The sequence below is a fragment of the Pyrus communis genome, chromosome 15, assembly GCF_041283825.1.
Source record: "Pyrus communis isolate YQ-2024b chromosome 15, ASM4128382v1, whole genome shotgun sequence".
NCBI lineage: Eukaryota > Viridiplantae > Streptophyta > Magnoliopsida > Rosales > Rosaceae > Pyrus > Pyrus communis.
Genome location: NC_142579.1, coordinates 30,844,919 through 30,871,746, shown reverse-complemented (window position 1 = coordinate 30,871,746; position 26,828 = coordinate 30,844,919). Strand labels below are relative to the sequence as shown.

At 38.0% G+C, this 26,828-nt stretch overlaps 2 protein-coding genes across 2 annotated transcripts; both read left to right on the top strand.

Annotated features, from left to right (window-relative positions):
• The first annotated feature begins 566 nt into the window (after positions 1 to 566).
• On the top strand, positions 567 to 10,583 carry LOC137733101 (coatomer subunit beta'-1). The gene is made up of 26 exons (XM_068472274.2): positions 567 to 753; positions 927 to 947; positions 1,054 to 1,115; positions 1,223 to 1,277; positions 1,771 to 1,807; positions 1,888 to 2,213; positions 2,312 to 2,443; positions 2,560 to 2,708; positions 3,143 to 3,211; positions 3,407 to 3,557; positions 3,665 to 3,730; positions 4,336 to 4,524; positions 4,964 to 5,104; positions 5,195 to 5,269; positions 5,389 to 5,565; positions 5,706 to 5,797; positions 5,887 to 6,003; positions 6,345 to 6,459; positions 6,626 to 6,697; positions 6,970 to 7,166; positions 7,254 to 7,347; positions 7,539 to 7,645; positions 7,801 to 7,930; positions 8,383 to 8,551; positions 9,343 to 9,406; positions 10,209 to 10,583. The coding sequence occupies exons 1-24, from the start codon at positions 751 to 753 to the stop codon at positions 8,521 to 8,523; spliced, it is 2,718 nt and encodes a 905-aa protein (XP_068328375.1). The 5' UTR covers positions 567 to 750; the 3' UTR covers positions 8,524 to 8,551; positions 9,343 to 9,406; positions 10,209 to 10,583.
• An 11,435-nt stretch (positions 10,584 to 22,018) lies between these two features.
• LOC137742635 (leucine-rich repeat extensin-like protein 4) lies at positions 22,019 to 25,325 on the top strand. Its single transcript, XM_068482556.2, has one exon. The coding sequence runs from the start codon at positions 22,466 to 22,468 to the stop codon at positions 24,740 to 24,742; it is 2,277 nt and encodes a 758-aa protein (XP_068338657.1). The 5' UTR covers positions 22,019 to 22,465; the 3' UTR covers positions 24,743 to 25,325.
• The last annotated feature ends 1,503 nt before the right edge of the window (positions 25,326 to 26,828 follow it).

Genomic DNA, 26,828 nt, shown 5'->3' with positions numbered 1-26,828 from the left:
GCTCGAAGATGATTTTTGGGACTTTTTTTTCCTCCTCCTCCTCCTTCTTCTTCTTCTTCTTCTTCTTTCAAGTTTAGGGATGTTGGGATGCTTGGGAGGGAGAAGAGGGGTTATGGGGTGGGGTGGGTTTCTGTGTTTTCAGGTTTTTTTTTTTTTTTTTTTTTTTTTAATTCATGTTTTTTTTTCAAAAAAAAAATTTTAATTTTTTTTTTTTTTGCCACATGAAATACATTTGGCAACCACATCAGCATTTAACGGACTAATGGATGAAAAATGTAACGGATGTATTATTTTAAAATAAAATAGTACTTAAGGTATGAAAGTGAAATATTTTAAAGATATTGTAAGGAATTGAAATAGATTCTAAATCTGAGATATGAAAATATAATATACCCATAAATAAATGAAAAACTACATGTCGATGAGTCTCAAGCCCATGGTTTGCAGTCAAGAAAAATAGTGGACGTAACATTAGGCCCAAATCTAAATCCAAATGCAAATCCAAAATATAGGTTTGGACTCGAGCCCGAGCCCAAAGCCTACATTAGCCCTATCTCCCTCTCTCCCTCTCTCTCTCTCTCTCTCAGAAGAACACTCTGTTATTCTTTGCGAGCGAACTGAACGTGCGAGCCCACAAGACTTACACCTCCGTTCGAACTCTGAATTCAATTCGCTTCGATCTCTTCATCGCCGATTCTTTCCATCTTCCCTCTTCGGAGCTCCGCACCGACTTCCTCGAGCTCTCCAAAAATGGTAACGTTCCAGATTTTGGTTTCGGCTCGGATCTGAAAATGTGAACCGAAATTTCACTCTAAATTTCAAGATTTTACTTGGTTTAACTTCATCTCTGCATTTCTTACTGTTTTCTCTGGTGAATTTTCACTGATTTACTCCATTTTTCTGCTGTTTCTATGTTGAATTTGCAGCCTCTCAGGCTCGATATCAAGGTAGATTTCCCTCAGTTTCGTTCAGTTTGTGTTATCCGTTTCAAGTTTGAGCTTTTCGTTTTCGGAGCTTTCAATATTCTGCTTACTGTGATTGCGAATTATGCAGCGGAAATTTGTGCAAAGAACCGAGAGAGTTAAGTCTTTGGATCTACATCCATCTGAGCCATGGTAATTTTTACCAATCCTAACATACTATGCTCTTTCACTGTTTCTGTAATTGTGAATTTGTTTCGAATCGGTGAGGCCTACTTATACTGTGTTTATCTTTGTGGCAGGATCCTTGCGAGTCTGTATTCCGGAACTGTGTACATCTTCAATTACCAGTCACAGGTATGTCACACTTGTCCGATTCTAGTATTTGTCTTGGGTTAACACATTACTTGCTTCGGGGTTTGATCTCGCGGACATGGTTGCATTTTCAAATTACCGCTTCTCTGTTGTATTTGCCGTGCTTGGAAACTCCTTTTCTTTGTGTGATTATTGAACAGTCATAGAAAGCTTTTCTTTATTGTCAGTAGGCTGCATTAGTCGAGAACACAACAAGTGAGTGACCGCTAAGACTAACAAATTGAGCTTTTAGTGAATGAAAAATTCATATTTTCAAAATGGCACAGGTTAAGATGTTTCATACGGGTGGTCCCTCCTTCCATTGAAATTACCTTATTCTGTTGCTCTTAACCATCATTGATGTCTTTGGACAATCCATACTTCAAAGATCGATTCTTTCCTTGTGAGACTTTATATGTTTGGCTTCTTTGATATCAAATCTTTTGTGGGTGTAATTATGTTAGTGCTGACTGTAATTTTCCTAATTTACATGCAGAGCATGGCAAAGTCTTTTGAAGTCACTGATTTGCCAGGTAATTGCATGTTAGTTTTCGTATTAGCTCAATGTTCTAGATAATCAAACATGTTTGATGTATAAATTTACTGCTTGCAGTTCGGTCAGCAAAGTTTGTAGTGCGTAAGCAGTGGGTAGTGGCTGGAGCTGATGACATGTTTATTCGTGTATACAATTATAATACAATGGATAAAGTTAAAGTCTTTGAAGCACACTCAGACTACATTAGATGTGTGGCTGTCCATCCAACACTTCCATATGTTTTGTCATCATCCGATGACATGCTTATCAAACTGTGGGATTGGGAAAAAGGTTGGATGTGTACTCAGATATTTGAAGGACATTCTCACTATGTGATGCAAGTGACCTTTAACCCTAAAGACACCAACACTTTTGCAAGTGCTTCCTTGGATCATACTGTAAAGGTGGGTTTAGAAATGTTCCTCAGTAACCCGTGTAAGTTTATATTAGAAAATAATCAGTTGTGCATACTATTAATTGTTTGTCATTATCTTGTTTCCAGATCTGGAATCTTGTCTCCCCTGACCCAAATTTTACATTGGATGCTCACTCGAAAGGGGTAAATTGTGTTGATTACTTCACTGGCGGTGATAAACCATACTTAATCACAGGTTCAGATGATCATACAGCAAAGGTACACACCATTTTCTTGAAAATTCAGTGTTATTGTGTGGACTGACCTTCACTGTTTGTGCATGCATGCATGCATGGTTATCTTGAAAACACTGTAATCGGAAGTTATGTAAACAGGTGTGGGACTATCAGACAAAAAGCTGTGTTCAGACACTTGATGGACATACTCACAATGTATCTGCAGTTTGCTTTCATCCAGAACTTCCAGTTATAATTACTGGTTCAGAGGATGGAACTGTTAGAATATGGCACTCGACCACTTATCGGTAAGTTTTAAATTTCAAGTGTACAAGTGTTTGTTTCAGCTATTTTGGATGTCCTATTGTCAATTTCATTTATTCTTAGTTGCCAAGGATCATTTTGTTTGCCTTTGGATTGTTAAGGCTCGGAAAATAAAATAGTGTTTTGCCTTCTTGCCCGGAATGCACCTAGACCATGTGATGAGAATTTTGTTATGTTAGTATATTGCATTCTTGAAAGACTTTGCCTACTTTTTATTAAATGGTATTTTTCTTTTAGGTCTTTAATGAATAAAACATACTGTTCAGTTTGCATTTTATGTTTCTCTTCCTTTTACAGGCAGGCTATTGGATTCTGTCGTACCTTTTATGCCTCTCCATGTTTTACACTATCATTTTGTTGATTTACTGGTTCTCTCAGAGAAAAGGGAATTCTTTTTACATGAATAATTACTTTGCAGGCTTGAAAACACATTGAATTATGGACTTGAACGTGTTTGGGCTTTTGGGTACATGAAAGGTTCACGCCGGTAAGCCTTGTTGTCTTTATTTTTTATTTGTTTTCTATGTGTACAAACTATTAGTTAGCTTTTGATGTAAATTATTGAGTAAGACCAGACCTTCACTATTACAATACCTTGGAATGCTGAAATCTGAGTGGGTGCTTTGTGAACTATAATATTGTTTGATGTGATGGTTTCATAAGATCTCTTATATGCGTACAGGATTGTAATTGGTTATGATGAAGGAGCCATAATGGTTAAAATTGGTCGAGAAGTACCAGTTGCTAGCATGGATAGTGGTGGAAAAATTATTTGGGCAAAGCATAATGAGATTCAAACTGTGAATATCAAAAGCGTTGGAGCAGATTTTGAGGTTCAATATCCCTACTTCCTCAGACTTTGATCATTCTGCCTGACATGGTTCTAGAACTAGATATTCTTATGCTTGAATTTATAAACATTGATGATTGTAAAACTCAGGCTACAGATGGAGAAAGATTGCCTTTGGCCGTGAAGGAGTTGGGAACCTGTGACCTTTATCCTCAAGTAAGTTTATCTGTTTGAGGAACATTAATCCAGTGATTTTTTTTTGGTCAACTTACCTACCTTATTACATTGTTAAGGTGTTTCCAAGCTTTCTGCTGTGATGTTTGTCTTGTCCATAGTAGACAGAACAGTCCTCTTTTCATGAATGCGCATGATACATCAGTTCAAGTTACTGTGGATCTGGCTTTTTAACCATGATGCATTACTATTGCAGAGATTTTATGTTAACATGAAGAGATATAGAGGAGAGTGAGGAAGATTTGAAACAATTTGAAACAAGATTCTTGTCTCCTCATTGTTCTGAGTCTCAGTTTTGGCTCTAAGTTCTGTATGGGTGTGACTGTGCTCGTGTCCACCCAACCTTATACTATAATTTTTTTTGAATTTCCAATTGATCAAATTGTGGTCAAGTCACAACTAACAAGGCATCAGCTGTGAAGCAATTCCGTACCTTTAGCAATTTGTTGAAGTCCCAAATCCTTTATTATTATTTTTTTTCTCAAAACCGCCCACACTTGTAGATTCGTATAAGACTATGACTATTAAACGCCTAATTTTAATTACATTGTTTTGACAAACGGATTTTATTTTGAGTTTGATTTCAGAGTTTGAAGCACAACCCCAATGGAAGGTTTGTTGTTGTCTGTGGAGATGGCGAGTACATAATATACACAGCTTTAGCATGGAGAAATAGATCCTTTGGTTCAGCATTGGAATTTGTTTGGTCATCTGATGGAGAATGTGCTGTTAGGGAAACTACATCAAGGATAAAAGTTTATAGCAAAACTTTCCAGGTTTTGAACCTTTTTAACTCCTTTGTTTTCCATTAATAAATTCCTGTAAGTTATTGCTAATGTTACTTTTGCAAGAACACTTCTCTTTTGCCCTATTTTCCTCCACAAGTTGTGCTCTCTAGAATTTTACACGAGTAAGGCAATGCCTTGACTGTATAGGGACAATGAATGTATTGGTTAAACTGTAGACACCAGTTTGGACAAAAGTTAGTGAATGATGCAATGTTTGAACTTGGAAGTGAGAATACTTATCAGAAATTCTGTATTCATCTTATGAGAGTGGTGGCAGATCTATTCTTTGCTTAAAAAACCATTGCCTTTTGAATTAAAACAATGGCTAATTCATGCAGATACGTAATCTATGAAAAGAGATGGAATTTTCCCCTAACAGTATATTTGCCTTGTTTTCAAATCTGATCGAGTTAAAATTTGATTTCAGGAGAAGAAGAATGTTCGACCAACATTTTCTGTAGAACATATTTATGGAGGGGTCTTACTGGCAATGCGCTCAAATGACTTCATATGCTTCTATGACTGGGCGGAATGCAGATTGATTAGACGTATTGATGTCAATGTTAAGGTGTAACATATACGAAATTTTGATTATCAGACTTCTTATTCTGGCTGCATGGGTACTAATACATTCCTTTGGTTGCTTTGACTGTTCAAGAATGTTTATTGGGCTGATAGTGGCGATTTGGTGGCAATCACGAGTGATTCATCATTCTACATTCTAAAATACGATGTAAAAGTTCTCCCATTTAAGCTCTCCTATCCCATCTTCATTTGCATTTGCGTAGTTTTTTCTGTATATCTGAGCTAAAAGTAATTCATATAATTAACTTAGTGTGGTTGATTTGGCAGAGGGATGTAGTCTCATCCTATTTTGACAATGGAAGGCCAGTTGATGAACTAGGTGTAGAGGATGCTTTTGAACTCCTCTATGAAATAAATGAGCGTGTCAGAACTGGATTATGGGTCGGGGACTGTTTCGTTTACAATAACACTTCTTGGCGACTTAACTATTGTGTTGGTGGCGAGGTATACAAAATTTGTGGCTTTTTAAAATCAGTGTTCTGGACCAGACTTTTATTATGTCACTGTTGTTCTCAGAATATTATTTAGGGCATTAAAAAAAAAACTTGGAGATGGTGCTCTGTTTTGACTCGGTGGCTTTTCAGGTGACCACAATGTTTCACCTGGACCGGCCCATGTACTTGCTGGGATATCTTGCCAATCAAAGTCGTCTCTTTCTAATTGATAAAGAGTTTAAGTGAGTGTACAAGCTGCAGTTCTGAAGGGGAGTCAACGCATGCACTTCGGAGTGTTTATTTTAACTTGTTAATATTGTTACCTATGCAGTGTCATTGGATACACCTTGCTTCTCAGCTTGATCGAGTACAAAACACTTGTTATACGTGGAGATTTAGAGCATGCAAAGCAAATCTTTCCAACAATTCCTCCAGAGCAACATAATAGGTAGGAAACCATATTTTGTATGGGCAACTGTTGTGCACCATCTAGTGATATTAGATATAGCTTAAAGCCCAGATCCATTTCTTACCTAAAACCGCATTTCATATTGCTTTTTGGTTCTCATACAAGTATAATTATTATTAGTTCAATAAAAAGGATCCTAATATAATAATCTGATTTACAAGTATATTATATTCGTTTTTCCTGATTTACTATCTCTATCACATGTGTTTCCTTTTTTGTTCTGTTCTGATACGTAGTTGATATTTTGGTGATCGTTTTTTTTTTTTTTTTTTTTTTTGTAAATTGACTGACATATTGATGTAAATTTTGCTTTTATCCAGTGTGGCTCGATTTTTGGAATCTCGAGGTATGTTGGAGGATGCACTGGAAGTGGCTACAGACGCTGACTACAAATTTGATCTTGCTATACAGCTGGGTAGACTTGAGATTGCAAAGGTGAGATTTGTTTACTTAGTTAATTGTTGTTATTAAGTTGTCAGGAAGGTTTGCTCTGGATAATTTGAAGAGAAATCGTGGTGTGTAATTCCTTTATACAAAAAAACTCTTTCTAATAACTATTTATTGGTTGTTTGAAGATATTTTATTTTCTTCTTTCTGGCAGGAAATTGCTACAGGAGCCCAAAGTGAATCCAAATGGAAGCGGCTGGGAGAATTAGCCATGTCCACTGGGAAGGTATTCCCTTACTGCTGTCTTCTGTTTGAACTCCATTAAACAAACCGAGAGACCCTCATTCACTCACACCTCAAGACTACTGAGTTGCTCATCCAAACATCGTGATTGAAGGGGATCATAAAGGACTTTTGTCTTGTTTGAAAGAACTAGATATTCTTTGTTATCAATTGTGGTCACGAGTTTGTTGATGATTAAACACCTTTGAATCTATGATGCCTCACATTTTTTTTACATTCAAAATCTTGATTCATATGCTTGAATGGGTTATGCAGCTTGATTTGGCTGAAGATTGTCTATCAAATGGAATGGACCTTTCTGGCTTGTTGCTTCTCTATTCTTCTCTTGGAGATGCCCAAGGAATATCAAAACTTGCATCCCTTGCCAAAGAGCAAGGAAAGAATAATGTTGCATTCCTTTGTTTATTTATTCTGGGTAAATTGGAAGAATGCATACAGCTGTTGTTGGAAAGGTAAATTTCTGTTTACCCTAATTATGACCATTCAATTTCTCAAGTTGTCCTTTTTGTATGTTAAAGCGTTGGCATCTTTCATTACAGTGAAAGGATACCTGAAGCAGCTTTAATGGCACGATCTTACCTACCAAGCAAGGTCTCAGAGATAATTTCAATTTGGAGAAATGACCTGAACAAGGTTAAACTTTTGCATGTTTTTTAGTTCATGAACATGATGCTTTTCTTTTAAGTGAAATGTATAGGTGAGATGAAGGAAGTGATACCAACGGAAAATTGTTATATACTCTACTTTATCCACCAATTGAAGCAAGGAAATATTTGTGCAAATATTTGATTATTCTAAAATATTCTTAATTTTCAATATGACAGGTCAATAAAAAAGCTGCTGAATCATTGGCCGATCCGCAAGAGTATCCTAATTTGTTCGAGGACTGGCAGGTTTCTCTTGCCCTTGAGTCTAAAGACGCAGAAAATAGGTATCCACCCTTCATCTCACTGTTCAACATCAGGGTCATTAACATTCTACTTTTTAGCGCTGCAGTAGAGTAGATATCACCTTTATTACTGACTGCCAATAAATTGTGCTTATGCTTTTTGGGATGATTGTGGATTGGTTTGTGGTCATTTGCAGAGGCATTTATCCTCCTGCTGAACAATACCCAGTCTATGCTGAGAAGCCAACCACCAACCTAGTGGAAAGGTTCAGAAGCATGCAAATTGATGAAGAAGCCACAATCGAAAATGGAGATCTGGATCATGAGGTAAATTGTCCAATTGATGACAAATAGATGTTTATAACCAGCTAACGTTCTTGAATCGATGATAAAGCTGATTCACATCTGAGTTACTTGCTTACATAGTTATTAGTATTTCTTCACTTTTTAACTCATCTTTGAGAGTGCAGAAGTTCAAATAAGGTCTCGGACTTACAAAACCGCGGCTAAAGTTTGTTCTGGCCTTTTTTTTTCTTTTTGGGAGATTAAAACACAAAGTTCTGTTTCTTGCGTCTTGCATTTTGAAACTTTGTCACACTATTGGTGATTCTATCCAACTGTAGATGGTACGTTAGGAATTTTATTCTGTAGTTGAAGCATTGTCAACCATAAAAAGACTTCTCTTTCAGCTTTTCTTTAGTTAAAAACCTCTAATGTTTGTTCCATGAAGGGATGATTTTACCGGTTTTTTAATTGGATTGTGTGTGTCTTCGTTTCAGGATGTGCAGGCGAATGGAGAAGATCAAGGTGAAGGAGAGGCTGTTGAGGAGGATGCTGACTCCATGAACGGTGTTGTTTTTGTAAATGGAAACCAGGATGAAGAGTTGGATAAAAATGATGAAACTACTTCATCACCCTAAAGGCGATTGTGGATGTGTGAATATTCTGGTGATTAATTCAGCACTCAAAATTTTGAATTTGGTGTTCTATCATTATTGATATTGTTGCTATGGTGGTTTCTGCTGCTGCTCTCTTTCTTCTCAATATTGTCGTTGTGAGTCCAGTCTTTATTTTTGGCTTTTCATCAAGCATCCGTTAATTTTTTACCTAGTAACTTTTTGAATTCCATAACAATCATCAGAGCTTTTATACAAGCTCTCGATGAATGGCCAGCTTTCTTGGCCTAGTAAATATGGTTTTCCTGAATCTGTTTTAGGCACGTTTCTTTTTCCTTATATATCCCTTTATGCATTGCCAATTCATATCTTTTGAGGATAAGTTCATCTTTAAAATATTTGAGGTTAATTTCATCTTTAAAACACACTAAAACCACACCCCCTAAACTTGCCCAATAAGATTCCTCATGTATTGCTTATAAATCTGGTCAGCGATATCATGTTTGAATCTGAATTATATTTGAGTTTTTTATTAGTAACGTTTGATGTTCCTTGAAATTATAAATCTGGTCAGCAATATCATGTTTGAATCTGAATTAGATTTTAGTTTTTTATTAGTACTGTTTGATGTTCCTCACATCTGCCCAAGAAGGGGGGGAAAGAAGAAGCATGCTTCCCTTTGTATCGTTATTGTGTCTGATAATGAATTTGGTGGTGTTTCGAATATCGTAGAGCATCATCTGTCTACAGATGCACATCATAACAATCTAATATTTGATGTTATTTAGAAGTCAATTGATGCTGATAGTTTTTCTTTTTCTGTTTTCTGGGTTGAAAATGCAGTGTTTAAGCCACATCAATAGTTCTCTTAAACAGCTAGCTCCAGCTGTTACACACCAATCTTCAGGTAAGATAAATGTCTTTACCATATTAAATATTTTCTTATTAAGTTCTGTTTACAAGCCTATATTACTCAGTCGCTCACGTATTAAACAAAAATAAATAAACATGACTTCCTGGTTCCTTCATCGGAGCTTGCTCATCTGTCTACATCCGAGTTTGCTCATCTGTCTACATCCGAGCTTGCTCATCTGTCTACATCCTTAGAGATCACTCAGCATTTGGAAAGATCAGTGCAGTTTCAAATTAAACATCATCACTAAACGAGGGCTTGGGCCATACTATGTCGAATTGTCTTCATCTCTACAAAATTGTTTAGTATATAGTTTAAACAATTAGAATAAAGTAGGATATTGGGAATCACTAGCAGCTACTCAATCTGTGTCCAGCTTCATCAAGCAACTGAACTTTAATCATACTAAGTTCAAAATCTGGTCTTGTATTTATTTGAGCAATTAACTTAAATTTCATTCGGTGGAGGGTTGGTCCGGTCCTATGACAAATTTCATATTTGAACTTTGTCCCAAGTTAGTTGAGCCCTTTCAATTGTTAATCCAACCTAATACCTTCTTACAAAAGATCTTGTTTGCTCTAGGATTAAGCATTTTCATGCATCTTAAATCGTGTCCCCAAAAACGCTTGGCGTTCCAGCATCACGTGGGTTCCATCTTATAATCCCTACAATTGTTAGCTCTACTTATCGAGTCCCATATATAGGACCCATATATTTGCTAATTTTTTACATGCTTCCTTGTAAATTTTAGGTTCGTGACCTCTTACAAGAGTTTCGCTTTTTCTTTTCTCTGCAGGGTGACTTGTAAAATTCTCCCATGTACAACCTGGAAAGCACCACTTGTAGTTCCTATTAAGACCAGTTATTCCTGTGACACTTTACACTTTTACAGATGCAAAAGATGTCAAAGAAGAAAAAGCTTCTCGTAATTATTGAACCCGGTAAAGATTTTGATCGGATTGGTCGCTTTATATTATTACACAACTTTTATTAGGTGAGCATAAAATGTCGGAAAGAGAAAACCCCCGGTGGCGGGCGGCGGATTGCGGATTGCTTCCCATGTGTGACCTGTGATTTTGCAGCTAAATGAAATCTCCCTATCATAATGTGTTAAGCATGTAGGATTACGTGTTGTTCTGCATTAGAAAAAGAAGTTGGTTTTGTTTGCTAATGACCTGTTCAATGTTCATCATCGTATTATATAAATTAGGTTAGTTTGATTCCTTTTGCGTCTTGTTCAAGTTGGTAATCATTATTAAACAATGTTTTGGTCGTAGCCAATCATTTGGTTTATCGTCTAATTAACGTGTCGTCGGCTGCGAAAGGTTTGTCGGAATCTCATTCCGAAAAATTAAAGAAACAAACTTTCAAAAGTACTATGTTGATGGGTTTTAAATTTTAATATTTGTTGGAATCTTAAGTTTTCGTTAATTGTGTTTTGGTTTGGTGGCTTCGGCTATAAGTTCATTGGGTTCAACAAATTGAGATCCTCTCCAGCTCTGACACTCTCCGGCTCTGTGTCAGAGACGGAGAGGTTCTTGATTAAGGGTCAACAACATAGATATGGGTTTAATCATATACAAGTCCCTTTAAATTATAATGAGTGTTTTTTAATATAAATTTTTTTCATAAATTATGACACAATTATCTGAGTCTGGTTATGGAACTACAGGCTAGGGTTTGTATGATATAACTTAATAGGTTGGTTTGTTTTCATGTGCCGACATTTTTGCTGGTTTATGGAAAGGAAATAATTGGAGAACCTTTCCATAAATTTCACATGAGAAGCAGGTGGCAAATGCAACCATCTTCTGCTTTATTTTTATTTATTTTGTCCATCATTCTTGCAGGAAGGTGAAAGGTTTTAGTGGAGGTAAATAGCTTTTGGTCCCTTCCTATAAGGTCAAGTACAAACCCTTTTAATTTCTTCTCTCCATAGTTCTTAGGTAAATAACACTAGGGTACACGTCCGTCTTTTCCCTCTACATTTATGCCTTGTTTTTCTCTCTCGATAGTGTACTGTCTTTTGATTTATTCAATAAAAATGCGAGTGTGATAAAAAGTGTTTGTGCTTGCACGGTGGTGTGAGTTAGGTGAGATAGGCTGAGATTAGACGAGAGCATTGTGATGCCGGTCCCATGAAGCGTAGGGAAACCATACAATTCTCCTAGGCGGAGCTCTCTCATGTCCAGAGTCGGATCAACCAAACCACAAGTTTTATCAATCCCATTATTATCTCACATGTGCAATTAATACCGTACTTTAATATGTAAATTCGTTGCTTATTTACTACATAACACATAAAATAATAATACCACATCACGACGTTACTTTCACATGCGGAAGATTTCTCGAAACACAGTTAAAGCTCCAAAGGCTCCAACCTACACTATCGTGACAACAATAAACATGCTCCATTCGAACGGAAAGTTGGAATGGTGTTACTGTCCCACGCAGAGACCCTTAGGAGGGAGGGGGGGGTCCTGTGCATAAAGGGATCCCTATTCCGTATCTTATCTTTGAAAAGGGTACCAAGTTCTTTGTCGTTGATAAGATGAAACAGCACCACATGGCACATTGGCACCAAAACGGGACACTTGTTCTGTTTTATTTATTTCGCGCTCGCCCATGAACCCTCCAAATTAAAATTGTTGGCAGCTACACACGTGTCACTCTTTCACAACACATTATTAAGCACAGCCGTACAAGGCTTTTAAACAAATAGAAAACCACTTAAAATTGATAATGCTTCACCGTATGAGACTTTTGGCCGCTAGATTATTGGTTAATGATCTAACGACTTAGATTCAACAATTACAATCTCGTAATATAAGAAAAATGAAGTATAATGAAATTTTTCGAACTACCTGATGCCTATAAAGGAATGTCTTAGGTGTTCGACCCATGCGGCAACATACTCTCTAAATTTTATATATATATAAAGAGTTTATAAAATCTTTGGTCACAGGCTCTCAAATTCAACGATAAATTATTTTAAACTATAAATACACCCGAGCATACTAAAATTTTCGAACTCATACCTAGGTAAACTCGAGAGGGGGTAACCGCATAGGTCAGCCGCACCAAAGAAGTATTGTTAAAAGAATGGATGCACGCACAATTTCAAGTAAACGTTATCCGTGTAATCCGAGCTGTCATAAAGTACATGACAGTTTCAACCATGCATTTGCACTGCAACTGACCAAACCGTTTTGACCTGCGGTGAATATATTATGTACCAAAAATATTAAAAATTAAAAAAAAAAAAATCCACAGATCCAAAGAGTTTGTTGACTTCTGCGGATTTGTGGTGTACAACTACGAAGAAGTTAGAACAAGAAAGAAATGTGTATATTCGTACACTTGGTTTATCGGAGGATAGCTCACATTTGTAAGTTAATTAGTGGATCCTATTCCTTTTCGACCAGTTTGAAAATTTCGACAAAATCTTAACCCCTCCCCGAAGGTATAAGTCTAAAGGTATATGTCGTAGACTCATGGCCCATGAAATGAAAGCACAGTGGCTCCAGCAAGCCATGGAAGGTCCTACCGAACAGGGGGCAGATGCATTGAGGGACAGGAGGGGTCATCTGACCCTCCGAACTTCAGTAAATGTTCAAAGATAGTTTGAGTGCTGATTTTTCGAACTTCGGTGAATATTCATGGATGATTTGGATGTTGCCTCTTTAAAAGTTGGAGTTGCCCTTCATATATGCCCTTCAACTGCTTGATAAAATGCATTAGAGAGCTGTCGCCCCTTTACAGTCTAGTCATAATATTATTCACCTCTGGCTTGTTTGTTAGTTGTAATTACAATTATAAGTAGAAAAAAAGAACCAAGTAAAAAACTATCCAAAAATGCAAAGTAAATGAAATGGTGATCTCAAAGAATAACAAAGCATCATCATTTTTGGACAAACATATTAATGAGATGCAATGATATCAAACATTGTTAGTATGTTCAAGATAAATGTATTTCTTTGTTAAGCATTCATATGGGAGCAGCCTTGGAACATGTCAGTTACCCACGCAAATGAGACATTAACAGGTGTACAATATGCCTTTCCAAATGACTTCATGTCTACCAAGACTCGATGAAATAACGATACGCATGCTATTGCTGTTAAAAAAAATTTGCGCGCTATTCTTAGTGATCTTCTTAATATTATTTCCTGAATCCGTCACTGCTACCTAGCTCCCAGAGCCAGATAAACCCTAACCAAATGTTTGGAAAATTAAAACCCTCCTGCCGACGAAAACCGAATACAGTATTAAAGTATTATGAAAGCCAACAGCAAAACCCTACCATTCAATTGCAGCATTATTCTTAACATAACTTCCGCTCTCGAATTCTGTCCGTAATTTGCGTTCCTGAAGAGAAGTCTCTGCAATTACAAAGTATTATTATTTTTTTGTTTTCGTTTATTTAGTTATTTATTTAAGTTTTCTATTTCCCACTTTTTGCTGTTTTTTCAATTCCAATACTAATTTCCCCATACGTTACAGTGATTACAGCATGAAATCTCAACCACGACAGGCTTGTTACTTTTGACCAAGTACTACGGAGATGATTACTACACTGTCATTTTGTCCGTCATCATAGAATGACATTGAAAACCGGAAACCATGTGCATCAATGTAAGTTGCAATTTATACACTTTTTTTCGTCTTTCACGTATTTTTTTTTTAATTTTCGACGGTTGAATTGAATAAAGAAAAAGATTATTTGTTGTATATTTTTTTTGGGAATTCCGTGATCGTGATCATTCATCGTATATTGTGCAGTTAATTTTCGTTAGGTACTATTTATATTTAATTTAAAATTTAAAATAATTTCTAACCGCACGATATACGATGAACCGTCATGATCACGGGATCTCCAGAAAAAAGATCGGGCGAAGATCCTTTTTCTTGATTAAATTCAAAAATATTAAAAAAAAACATAAATTAACAAGAAGTGTGTGCAAGATAAAATGAGTGTGTGAGTAGCGTCATCGTAGGGCTTAGATTTCTATATCGCATCCAAGTACTTTGTAATCATTTCAAAGCATGCTTGAAAATCCCTTACGGTTATTACTTGTCATGATGTAAAATGCGTATGTGAAAAAGTAGATACGATATTTATATAAACTGTATAAGTCATCTACGGCTCAAGTAATAATGTTTAAATGTAGCAAAAACGTTTACGTACATAGAAAATCCAATGTGAACAATTTGATCGATTGGCACGTAAGACAAGTGGCATACAACTTTGAATAGTTCCCTAGGTTCGTCAACAGGAGCAAAATTTTAATATCTTCATATAACATGTCGATTATAATTTTACAGATTATAATTCGTGGATATGTTTTTTTATTAATATATACATCATAGAAGTATAATGTATTAGTATCAATTATGTTCATCACTTTTATTATAACACGTTGAATGACACATCATCTACTTTTTATTATCAAGACCAATACAATTTTTTGTGTGATATGCGTGATGAGATGAGTCATGGATTTGCTACGCAGACAGTACATCTACCCTAGATAAAGAAATAAAAATAATAACTCTTTTATGAAGAATTGTTGAGGTTTAATTATGGCCAAAAATAAAATTGGATTTTGTAGCTTAGTTTCACTTAACCAGCAGCTAGTGATGAAAGCATAAATACATACATACAGGGGAAAGGGATCTTCTCCGCATTCCTTCTTCTTAATCCACCAAATCAGAGAATTCATACGGTTGAAAATTGATCTAACGATTAAAGTTATTATAACTATTAAAGTGGGTCCATGTTTGTAATCGTTCGATCAAATTTCAACAGCACAAATCTCTTGATTTAATGGATTAGGAGGAATGGATGTGAAGAGGATCTCTTTCCACATTCTGGATTGTTGAGGTTGGCAAGCGTGATGACTAAGCGTCCCAGCTGGGTTGCCGGCTGGCATTTTTGTCCTAATCAACTCCATTGACTACATTATCCTACGTGGAATATTGGTCCCACACGTTTTCAAGTTTGATCAGATCAAGATGCATGCACTTGGGAATTATACTATATATTTGTCCTAACAGCATATACCATATATCTGCATGATTGTCCGTCAATAAGTTGACAAATTGTAGGAATATAGTAGAGCCCTATGATCATATGATCAGCGGTGGATATACATTGGAACGAAGGTGGTCTTAGGACCATTTAGAGTTCGAAAAATATACATGTGCAGTCTTTTAATGACTCTTTAAATATTTCGTACGATTTCTTTTTGTACCCACCAATTATTTGATAATATCATATTGCAGGTTGCGTCGATAACATTTGACAAATTCTCTTAATAGCACTCATCAGTTTGCTTTTGCATATGTCAATATTTTTTGACATGTCGGCAACTTGGTTCTACTAATAACAACAAGTTTACTAAGTGTTCAACAAAATACATCAATGAGTAAACCGAATTTTTTTTGTGCATATTGTGCTCTTTTCTCTATGAAAGACTTCGAACTTTAACACTATGACCTCCCAAGATTCAATCTTGAATCTACCACTGCCTCTGATCAACATTAATGAAAGGTTAACCATATATGTTAACATTTGTCGGTCACACGCATAAGTGAATAACTGCATACAGTTAATCTATTATTAGACCCTTGTATCAACAATCTGTCAGTGGAGAAACTGTTGGTGCGTTGTTGTTGCCTTGAATGAATAATGCACGCACGTCTCTAAACCTAGAAGTAAAAAAATAAAAAAATAAAAAAAATAAAAACTCAAGAAGGACATTGTAATGATCCGAAATTTCTAATTCCGAAGCCAAACACACAGGTAGGCCACAATAAAATAATAGTTAATTATAATTCTAACTAACCATAAAAAATAATCATTTTGTTTAATTTATGGATGCATCTAACATCCTGGTTATACTGCTTACGTACCCTAAACGAAGGGATCAAGCCATTAGTAGTTCACCTTATGCTTCTAGAACAACATACTAAAATTTCATTCCAATCCAACGGTCGGATCTCCACCAATCATGAAATCAAGTGGCGGTCAACGTTTTATTTTACAACTTGCAAATCCAATTTGGGAAGATCCGTACGTCCGATTCCCGATCCGTAAGTTCCTAAAGTCCTCAAATATTATGTACGATAAGGTCTCAAAGTTTGGTGACAATCCAACAGTCGGATCGTTGGTTCGTTTAGTGACCTATTAACGTATCGTGGTTAATTTAGGTTTAAACGATCCACCTACGTCATCCGGATATCACAACTGAATTCAAGGCATCTCATTTAGCATAAAAATAGCATCGATGACCCTCTGGCCACACGCCGCCGTGGGTGGCAGTTGGCTGCCCCGCCTCACTGGAAAATTTCAACTATTTCTAAACATTCTCAAAAGTTACAAAAATGAAGATCTCAAAGTGTAGAACAAACTTTATACATGTGGCCAAGTCCAATTTGGCCAGGAAAAATGCCAATTTGCCTCGAAACCCGCCGGAACCCTAGAAATTTGGTGGTCTTGATCCACCAGCTCCGATGTTCCGTCGCCCCAACCAAGGCTTGGGACATGTTCTTGGGTTCATGAGGAGTCGACCCATGGTGGTAGCTTCATAATCGGGTGGATCACCGTCGTGGGTGTCTTTGAACTCGCTGGAGAAGACAATGAGTGTTCGTCGCTAAACCTCGATCACAGTAGTCCAAATTGGGTGGAAATGGAAGCTGGGACGACGAGGAGTGGATTGGTAGTGGTGGCGTCGCCCAACTCATCAGGAAAACGCCAGAATCGACATCAGAGGTGTGTTCATACCGGTCGGGTCACACTGGTTGAGGGTGACTCGGTTCTTTCCCCCTCATTTCCTTGTTCTCTCCTTTCACCCTTTCCTCATTTTCTGATTGGGCAATGCCCATTTCTCTCCCAACCACTGCCATACATGTGGCACCTCACAATTTATGGAGAAATCCAGATTGTGGTCAAATGACCATTTCACCCCTAACTTTGCTCGTTCATATCTCATTCGTTATAACTCTGTTTTACAAATGGTTTGCGCCTACGCGTTCGTGAGATCGAGCTATATCCAAATATGCCAAGAAATACAATAAAATATATGAGGTTAAAATACGTCCTCGTATAATTACATTTAGTCAATGAGGGACATTTTAGTCATTCCACTTTCTGAAAAAAAAATTCCACATAATCACATATTTAAAAAAAAAAAATTCAGGGTATTACAGACATGAAACTCCAACAAATTATTTTTCAGTGTACTTGGAATACCGTTACAAAGTGTTATTACTTCATTCAAATTATAATACATGTGAACACCGTCGCATAGTGTTACTACTTTATTCAAATTATAATATATAAATTTGATTTATTAATGTATTATAAAAGTAAAGCATATCAATATTATCGCATATTACAACACGTAAAATGATACCAAAAGTGACTAGTATTCCATACACATTCAAATTCAAAGCTCAAACCTTATTAATGGTGAGTCATATTATATGAGAATTGTTGGCCGAACATAATTAAATAAAATAAAATGCTTGTTTTTTGTTGAGAGAAAAATATAACATGCTTTACATTCACACCAATTGATTAATTTGGCCCTATGCAGAAATACATATTAACAGGTTTTCATTCATACGCATTATTACATATTGGCATCATATTTGCTTAGGAATTCATGTGAATATTTGTTTAATCTTGACCACTCATTTGGGACGACAGGTTGTTTGATTGGAGGCAGCTTCAAACTGACTGCTTAATTGGTTGACAATTATGCAAAATCATTTAATTTAAGTGGATGAATAACAATTTGTTAGTAATTAATTAAGCCAAACGAAGATTATGGTGTTTAGGTTATTAAAAAAATATGAGGACGACGAAGATGACAACGATGACGGTGAAGAATAACGTTTTCGCTGGAGTGTGTGAACTTTAGGGTTGAATATTAAACTTGTATCGTTCATATAATATGATTAGCGAAAATTTTATACTTTGTTAAGTTAAAATGGTTGACAAAATGCTTCAAACCCTAAAGAATGAAACAACAAACAAAGTATGATCGGGTTGACGATGCAAACAAATGTGCAATCCCATCACATGAGATCTAAAACAAATAGTTGAAAAGAAAAGGTCCAATTTTGAATTGTTCTCGTATAAAATAATTAATTTGTTTGTTTGTTTAAACCCTAGATTAATACAAATGAGTTAGTAAATTAATTCACCAAATATCGCCCTGGACTGGATCGGTGTTGCTGCCGCTACAATTTAATCTTAGAACAATTTTTTTTTTTTTTTTTTGAGTGAAATCTTAGGACAAATTAAGGGGGTGTATTCAATTGAGATTTTAAGAGATTTTAATTCTTTTAATGAATTTAGGGGTATTCAATCAGGATTTTAAGTAATTCTCTGAAATTCAAGATGTATTCAATTAGAATTTTAAGATAGTTTATTAAAATCCTTAGAAATCCGGATGTATTCAATTAGGATTTTAAAGAAGTTTATAACATTCCAGGTATATTCAATTAGAATTTGATTTTAAAGAATTTGAAAAAGTTGAGGAATTAAAGGGAATTAAAGAGATTTCGTAGTGTATTTTAAGTATCCACAAATCTCACATCTTCCTATGAGATTTCGAGGGAATTGAATCAAAATTTTATATGGAATCTCTACAAATCAATGAAACTTTATAAAAATCTATGGATTTATAAATGTATTAAAATCTCTCCAATTCTCAATTGAATACACCTCCTAAATTATATGATATGCACAACATTTTGAGACAAAGTGGAACCCTACCTGCTCCAAACACCAATCATCAAATACCCATCACAGATCTCATGTTCACACAATTATTTCACAACCGCAGCTGAAATTACTCAACCTTAAGAATAAGCAACAAAAAGTTCAATTTATTTCTGGCCAAATAAAAAAATCTGAGAAAAAAAAAAACTTGTCTTATGTTTTGGTACCAGATTAACATAATAAATTAGAAGCATGGCCGCTTGATATGAAACGCCGAATGTGTGGCCAGTTAGAATTAAAGAAAAATATAGCGCTTAACGTATACTACACCGTTATATAGTAAAAAATGGTTTTTAAAATCATGAACAAAAGCAAAAAAAAAAAAAAAAAAAAAAAACAAAACTAAAAACTAAAAACGCTAAACACGGCGGTGCCAAAAAATAAATAAGCGCCGGGTCCATTTGGCGGAGGGGAAAAAACGCGTTCAAAAAGGTAGTTGGGCCTTTTTGCTTGGGTTGCATTTTGGAAAAAAATAAATAAAAAAAAGTGTGAGGTGCAGTATGGTCTTTTCACCCAGTTCCCAACTGGAGCGCTTTTGCGGTGGGCGTAGACGCGTACATGGACGCGGTGCACCACACGAACGTGGGACTCTTATCAACGCCGACGATCCAGCCGGGCAAGACGTGACGCGTGGCCCCCAGGAACACACAGTTGCCTTGGGCGTGGTGAATGTGTCGCTATCTGGAAAAATTTTTAATCCTCTTTCATGGGCCCCACATACGTGCTGGAGAGGGCGAACCGGAAGAACAACACTGATGGTTTTTAACCATCATTGGTGATCGTGCATCAGCATCAGCTGTGATAAGGACGCGTAGCATCGTGACATTCATGCATTGCATTTGCATGGCATGGGATTTATCTTTATTTCAAGTAAATTTCAGATATACCCTTCGCTGCTGAACTAAAAGTAACGTGTGTGTGTATATATATATATATATTTTTTTTTTTTTTCAATTGGCGTCATTACTCCTTTGGATTACATTGGTCCGGCCACTATTTTTTTTTTTTTTTTTTTTTTTTCTGTCAAATGATATATTTGTTAGATTAAGGAGTTGATAAAGTTTAAATCCACGTTCTAGAGTAAGGACAAAACTCATCTCTATTATTATGGTAGAGGACTACTTGCCACCATTTATATTGCATCCATTTTTACCTAAATGAAACGTGGCAAGTGTTGCATTAGAGTTGGAACTTAAACCACTAATAAACAATTTGTTGTCATAACTAATTTGTTTTAATTATGTACCTTATTCTTAGACTTTTTTTCGCTGTCTTCGATTTATTTTTGTTCATATTTAACATAGACATGTATTTGTTTTCTTTTGCTCTTGAGGTCACGTGGAAAATACTTCTTCATCAAGCCAAAGACGAAAATATAATGCCACTATGACATTACAATATGAATTATGAAAAAAAACTAACAAAATGCAGATGGTAAAAATGAGATTGTTGTAAAAAATTAGTTATGATAGAAAAGCAAAAAAAGAAAAGCAATGGTTAACCGCTATTTTCTACTTAACCAAGTTAAGTGTAAAAACGCCAAATCGTTATCCATAAAACAACAAAAAAAGCATTGATTAAGTGGTATTTACTATTACAATCTGACATAAAAGTATAAGTACCGTTTTTGTGACGTTAGTACTATCTGCACTTTTATAAGGAAAACAATAATTTAATGATTCAAATAAAATTACGCAACAATTTAAAGAATTGCACTTCATTTAACTGAATCGTTTCCCTAAGAATATCCACAAAAAAATGACAAATTATAGCCGCTTGATTAAGAGACAAGGATCCAGTGCGCTCCTCCAAATTTACCAATGTCGGCCCGTTCCCGCTCCTGAACGGTGGCCCCCAACCCCCCGTGATGAGGAGAAACTCGGAAATGAAAACGCGCACGCTGATAGTTACGTAATTTCACATACGTTACTGGAAGTTCATCTACTCCAAGGGACTCGTCTGTTCGTCTGTTTTGACAAAAACAACCTCCACCCCCCACCTGCACAATAAGTGGAGTCATTCAAATCTCTTCCCCCACCAATTGCTCCAAATTTTTAACATCTCGTGATACAGATGCCAAATTATGATTCTTGTCCCTACAATTTTATGAAGTTTCATTTTAGTCCATGTAGTTTCACTTGTTTACCCCGCATGTATTGTTTACATGTTAATTTGTTTCATTAAATTGCAAACTATAAGCTTCTGCAAGGTTATGTAGCTTTCTAGCGTGACACGACTCTCGTCACAACCTTACGTGGTGACATCCAACAAAACTTATGGATAACACTAATCAAGTGATGTAAAATACATGCGAGCATTGTTTTTCATACGTAAGTCTATATGACGTTGATACTATTAAAGAAGTTGAAATTTTCATTTCAGAGCAATTGATAATCGACAGAGACATGCAAAGTTACTTAACTATACACAGTTTCAAAAGCAACAACCGGAATTATAATAAGTAAAGTGAAACTTCCCTAAAAGTGTAAGAATCAAAATCAAACTTTGGGTATGGCCATTACAAGCTACCAACTCCCCCCTAACAACTTCAAATTGTGTAAGATTAGAACAATTATTGTCCACATTGTTAATAAACCACCCAAATGAACATATTTGCAATATTTTTTGAGATATGATATCCACACAACTTTTTTGGTTTTCGATCGTCAAATCGGTTGAATTAAAAAAAATCAACGAATAAAAATTAACAAGAGATGTGTGAGAAGTAAAAAAATGTGTGGATAGTACTTTTTATTTTTGTAATGGGTCTATGACTTTATTCCAAAACTTTAGCTTGCATAGGTAGTTGAATAATGGGAATGGGATTCTTGAAAAAAGAATAAAAAGGAGCCAAATTGATGGGGAGAGAGAGAGAGAGGAAGAAAGAAAGTGAGAGAAAGAAAGTTAGTGAGAGAAAGAAAGAGAGAGAGTTTCTGGTGGGCTTTGAGCTGTGATTTAGCTGTCTTTTTTATGTGTAATCTCTCATTCTCTCTAACTAGCAGTAGAGAAACTACAAACAGACACACTTCTCAAAAAATCCCTAGAAATCTGCCCCCCGTTCCTCCTTCCCCCTCCCATTACTTCCTCCTCTCTCAGATCTCACGGTGCTCCAAAACCCCATTTGCAATCTCACCTGAGAAATTAAGAATTTAAAAAGAAAAAGAAAAAATTTCTAATTTCCTCTTTCTTATTTGGGTTCTTAATCTTTCAAAGAAAATTTTAAAGTGGCATTTGGAGATTCAGATGTCTGGTGTGAGATGAAGAAGAAGACCACCACCCTCCTCCACCTCTCACTCCTCACTGCCCTTTTCCTTGCCACGTCATCACTCTTCTCTGGTGCTGCTGCTCAAGAGCACCACCACCAGCACCGCCGCAGCAGCCACATTGTCAGCCATGGACCTCTCTCCGACGAGGAAGCCCTCTACATCAAGCACCGCCAGCTCCTCTACTACCGCGACGAGTTCGGTGACCGCGGCGAGCATGTGACGGTCGACCCCTCGCTGGTCTTCGAGAACGACCGGCTCCGGAACGCTTACATAGCTCTGCAGGCGTTGAAGCAGGCCATTCTCTCCGACCCGTTCAACATCACGGGCAATTGGGTCGGATCTAATGTCTGCAAGTACACCGCAGTTTTCTGCACCAAGGCGCTCGACAACAGAACGATCCGGACTGTGGCGGGGATCGACCTCAACCACGGCGACATTGCCGGGTACTTGCCGGAGGAGCTCGGGCTGCTCACGGATCTCGCATTGCTCCACATCAACTCCAACAGGTTCTGTGGAACTGTACCTCACAAGTTCAACCGCCTGAAGCTGCTGTTCGAGCTCGATTTGAGCAACAATCGGTTCGCCGGAAAGTTCCCTCGGGTGGTTCTCCAGCTGCCGAAGCTGAAATTCTTGGATCTGAGGTTCAACGAGTTCGAAGGGACGGTGCCGAAGGAGCTGTTCGACAAGGACTTGGACGCCATATTCATCAACCACAACCGGTTCCGGTTCGATCTGCCTGATAACTTTGGGAACTCGCCGGTCTCCGTCATCGTCCTCGCCAACAACAAGTTCCACGGCTGCGTTCCGGCTAGTTTGGGGAACATGTCAAACCTCAACGAGATTATCCTGATGAACAATGGATTCCGGTCTTGTTTACCGTCAGAGATTGGGATGCTGAAGAACTTGACGGTGTTCGACGTCAGCTTCAACCAGTTTCTGGGGTCGCTACCGGAGACGATTGGAGGGATGGTGAGCTTGGAGCAGCTCAATGTGGCCCACAACTTGCTGTCGGGGAAGATTCCGGCGAGTATTTGTTCACTGCCGAGTCTGCAGAACTTCACTTACTCGTATAACTTCTTCACGGGTGAGCCGCCGGCGTGTCTGGGACTGGCGGGCTTTGACGACAAGAGGAATTGCTTGCCGAATAGGCCGGCGCAGCGAACGGCAGCGCAGTGTAAGTCGTTCTTGTCGAAGCCTGTGGATTGTAGTTCTTTTAGATGTAAGCCTTTTGTTCCGTCTTTGCCTACTCCCCCTCCGCCTTCGCCTCCACTTCCTATGCCTTCACCGCCGCCTATTGTGGTTCCTTCGACTCCCCCTCCTGTTTTACCCCAATCTCCACCACCGGTTTACTCTCCACCTCCACCACCACCACCACCTCCAGTGTTGTCACCACCCCCGCCCCCACCACCAGTGTACTCACCACCCCCGCCCCCACCACCAGTTTACTCACCACCCCCACCACCACCCTCACCACCACCACCTCCACCTCCGCCTCCCCCTCCACCCCCACCATCACCATCACCATCGCCTCCCCCTCCACCTCCACCATCACCATCACCTCCTCCCCCACCCCCACCATCACCATCACCTCCTCCCCCACCATCACCTCCACCTCCAACTCCACCAACGGTATCGCCACCCTATTGCGTGCGGCCCCCACCACCTCCACCACCAAATTCACCCCCACCACCGGTTCCATTGAGCTCTCCACCTCCACCTTCTCCTTATATGTACTATTCACCCCCACCTCCACATTCACCACCACCCCCACCGCATTCACCGCCACCACCAATATATGTCTATCCATTACCGCCACCTCCTGGACATTCCCCACCTCCCCCAGTCCTCTCACCACCGCCACCACCACCACTTTGTATAGAACCACCCCCTCCACCTTCCCCGCCACCATGTATTGAATATTCACCTCCCCCTCCACCTCCTCCCATTGTTTACTTGCCGCCACCTTCACCCTCACCCCCACCACCTCCTCCTATCTATTCTTCTCCACCTCCATCAGTGTACCAGTCCCCTCCCCCACCATCCCCTTCACCGCCTCCCCCTGTAGTCCAATACCAATCACCACCACCACCTGTTCACTACAATTCCCCACCACCACCAATTCCATGTGAAACCCCACCAACTTATCCATCACCACCACCGCCAATTGTTTATGAAAGCCCAACACCTCCCACTCCTGTATATGAGGGCCCATTGCCACCCATCTTTGGAGTTTCTTACGCGTCTCCTCCGCCACCACCCTTCTATTGATTCTTTTGAGAATTTTCTCCTCCTCTAACCTTTCCCGGAGCACAATCACCAAAAACTCAGCAGTCCTTGTTCAGAGTCACGGCTCCTTTTCCCTCCCCCGCACCAACATTTCTCTCCCTTACGGGCAATTCTCATCGCTCGTGTAATAAGCATAAAAATTTGAGATTGATGCAATTGTTGGAGTCAATCACCATATTGGCAACGGCAAACAAATGTCTGAAGAAACAGAGAAGAAGAGGTGAAAGCATAGAGATGTAATATCAGTATAGAGAGAGAGGGGTAAGAGGAGAAAGAAAGTCTCTCCGTATTTATTTGAAATTGTTATGGATTATCCATTCGATGAGTTGTGGAAAATAAAATTGGCAGAGAAAGTAGGTTGCAGAGAATGTTTATGTATAGGAGATGCATTTCGGAGATCATAATTCAGGCTACAAACACAGCAGCACCACCTCCTTCCGCCGCTGCTGGGTTTGTGGTGGGTTTTATTGTTTTACTGTCTCTATTTTTTTGTTTTTTTTTTTTCATATCATACTTTTGTTTCTTCTCAATTTCCAAATTCTATATTATAATCCTGAACATTTTACTTGTTCTCTTCCGATTTCTATTTACTTATGTTTGTGTTATGAGATTGAAATCTGCATGCTATGTTATTTGTTCTTCACTTTCAGTCTCCATTTGCTTGATGGAATGCAAGTGAGAAAATGGGTCTGCAATTGGTTTTCGATGATCGTTCGATCATAAGCTCATACAGGGGCAGGATTCCGTTATGCAAGATCAGTAACAGCTGGCCGACCGGCAAGGCAGTAAAACACCACCGGTCGGCCAGCCTGCTGATCCAACAAAACTAGAATGTGAGATAATGAATTGCTGGATAGCGCCCCCGAAAATCTTATTGATTTGGTGCTCCATTCAATTTCTCATCTCATTTTTTTGTTGGATTAATATTTGTCTGGGATTGCTATCATCAAATTTGAATTTTGAAATTTCGAATTTGAAACCTCCCTTGTTGCTTCACGCTCACACTTGCTCAATTCCTCCGTTGGAATTTGAAACATTTCATGCTTTTGATCATGAAAAAAAGGCTTTGAAATGGGTCATCTTTTGGCTCCTGAAATCATTCGTCATCACGAATTGGTGTTTGTCGGTGTTGACTGTTGTCGCTGATACTTTACTCTTTTTCTCTTTTAAAATCTTTGGCGAATCCTCTTTCTCCTTTCCTCTTGTAACTTGTAACTTCACCTTTCATAGGCCCTTTTTAATTTTCTGACCGGATCTCTGTTTCTCCGGGATGGGGTGGTTGGGAGGGTCTCGGTCCCGACCTGCTCGGTAGTCGTTGATCAAAGATTCAATAGACAAATATTTGGGTGGAGAGGCATGATGAGCGGCAGACCTTCAATAACCACCCACGTGATCAGGCGACTTGACTTAAAAATTTTATGTGAGGGTGAAATATATAATAATCAATCAATATATCCAACGTGACCAACACAATTATGCATTATTAATGCATATCCTACTTTTTAACACTTTTTAACCATGGACCATGGAAGTTACTGTCCAAGCGGAATCATCTTTAAAAAAAGATGTGATGCGGATTCACCATGCATTTACCTCATATGCCCAATGCTGTAATGCCACCATCCACACGCAGCATCTCTCTCTCTCTCTCTCGGATAGTTGGATGGAGAATTGGACACGGACATAAATAAGAGGAGGGACTTGATTGCGATGACCAAATGGCCAACTTTTCATGTGCTGCCCTCTAAACTTCAACTCCATGCACTACCCAAACCGAGTGAACCTCATATTAATCTTGATCATTGGTTTTGTTTGATTTATTCTATCTGATAATCATAAATTTAAGCAGCTGACATTCAACTTACTGCGTCTCGATTTCAAACCTTCTTCCTTGTATTAATGTATATAGACTGCTTCGTTCCCCATGTCGTTTTCTCGTCGCATGTGGAAAACAAGATGCAAAGATATCCAATCAAGGGATGGTGTCATGGTGATGTGTCGTAGAAATGGGGCCTCGCCCACATGGGATGTTAGCACTTTTTCACTATCATTTTTCTCATAAAAATTT

What these genes read in the sequence shown, in the direction of transcription:
- LOC137742635 (XM_068482556.2), top strand. Translation starts at nt 22,466, where the DNA reads ATGAAGAAGAAGACCACCACCCTCCTCCACCTCTCACTCCTCACTGCC.
- LOC137733101 (XM_068472274.2), top strand. An exon ending in TCTTCAATTACCAGTCACAG is followed by an intron (nt 1,278 to 1,770) that starts GTATGTCACACT and finishes ATTTACATGCAG; the next exon opens with AGCATGGCAAAGTCTTTTGA. An exon ending in CTAATTGATAAAGAGTTTAA is followed by an intron (nt 5,798 to 5,886) that starts GTGAGTGTACAA and finishes TTACCTATGCAG; the next exon opens with TGTCATTGGATACACCTTGC.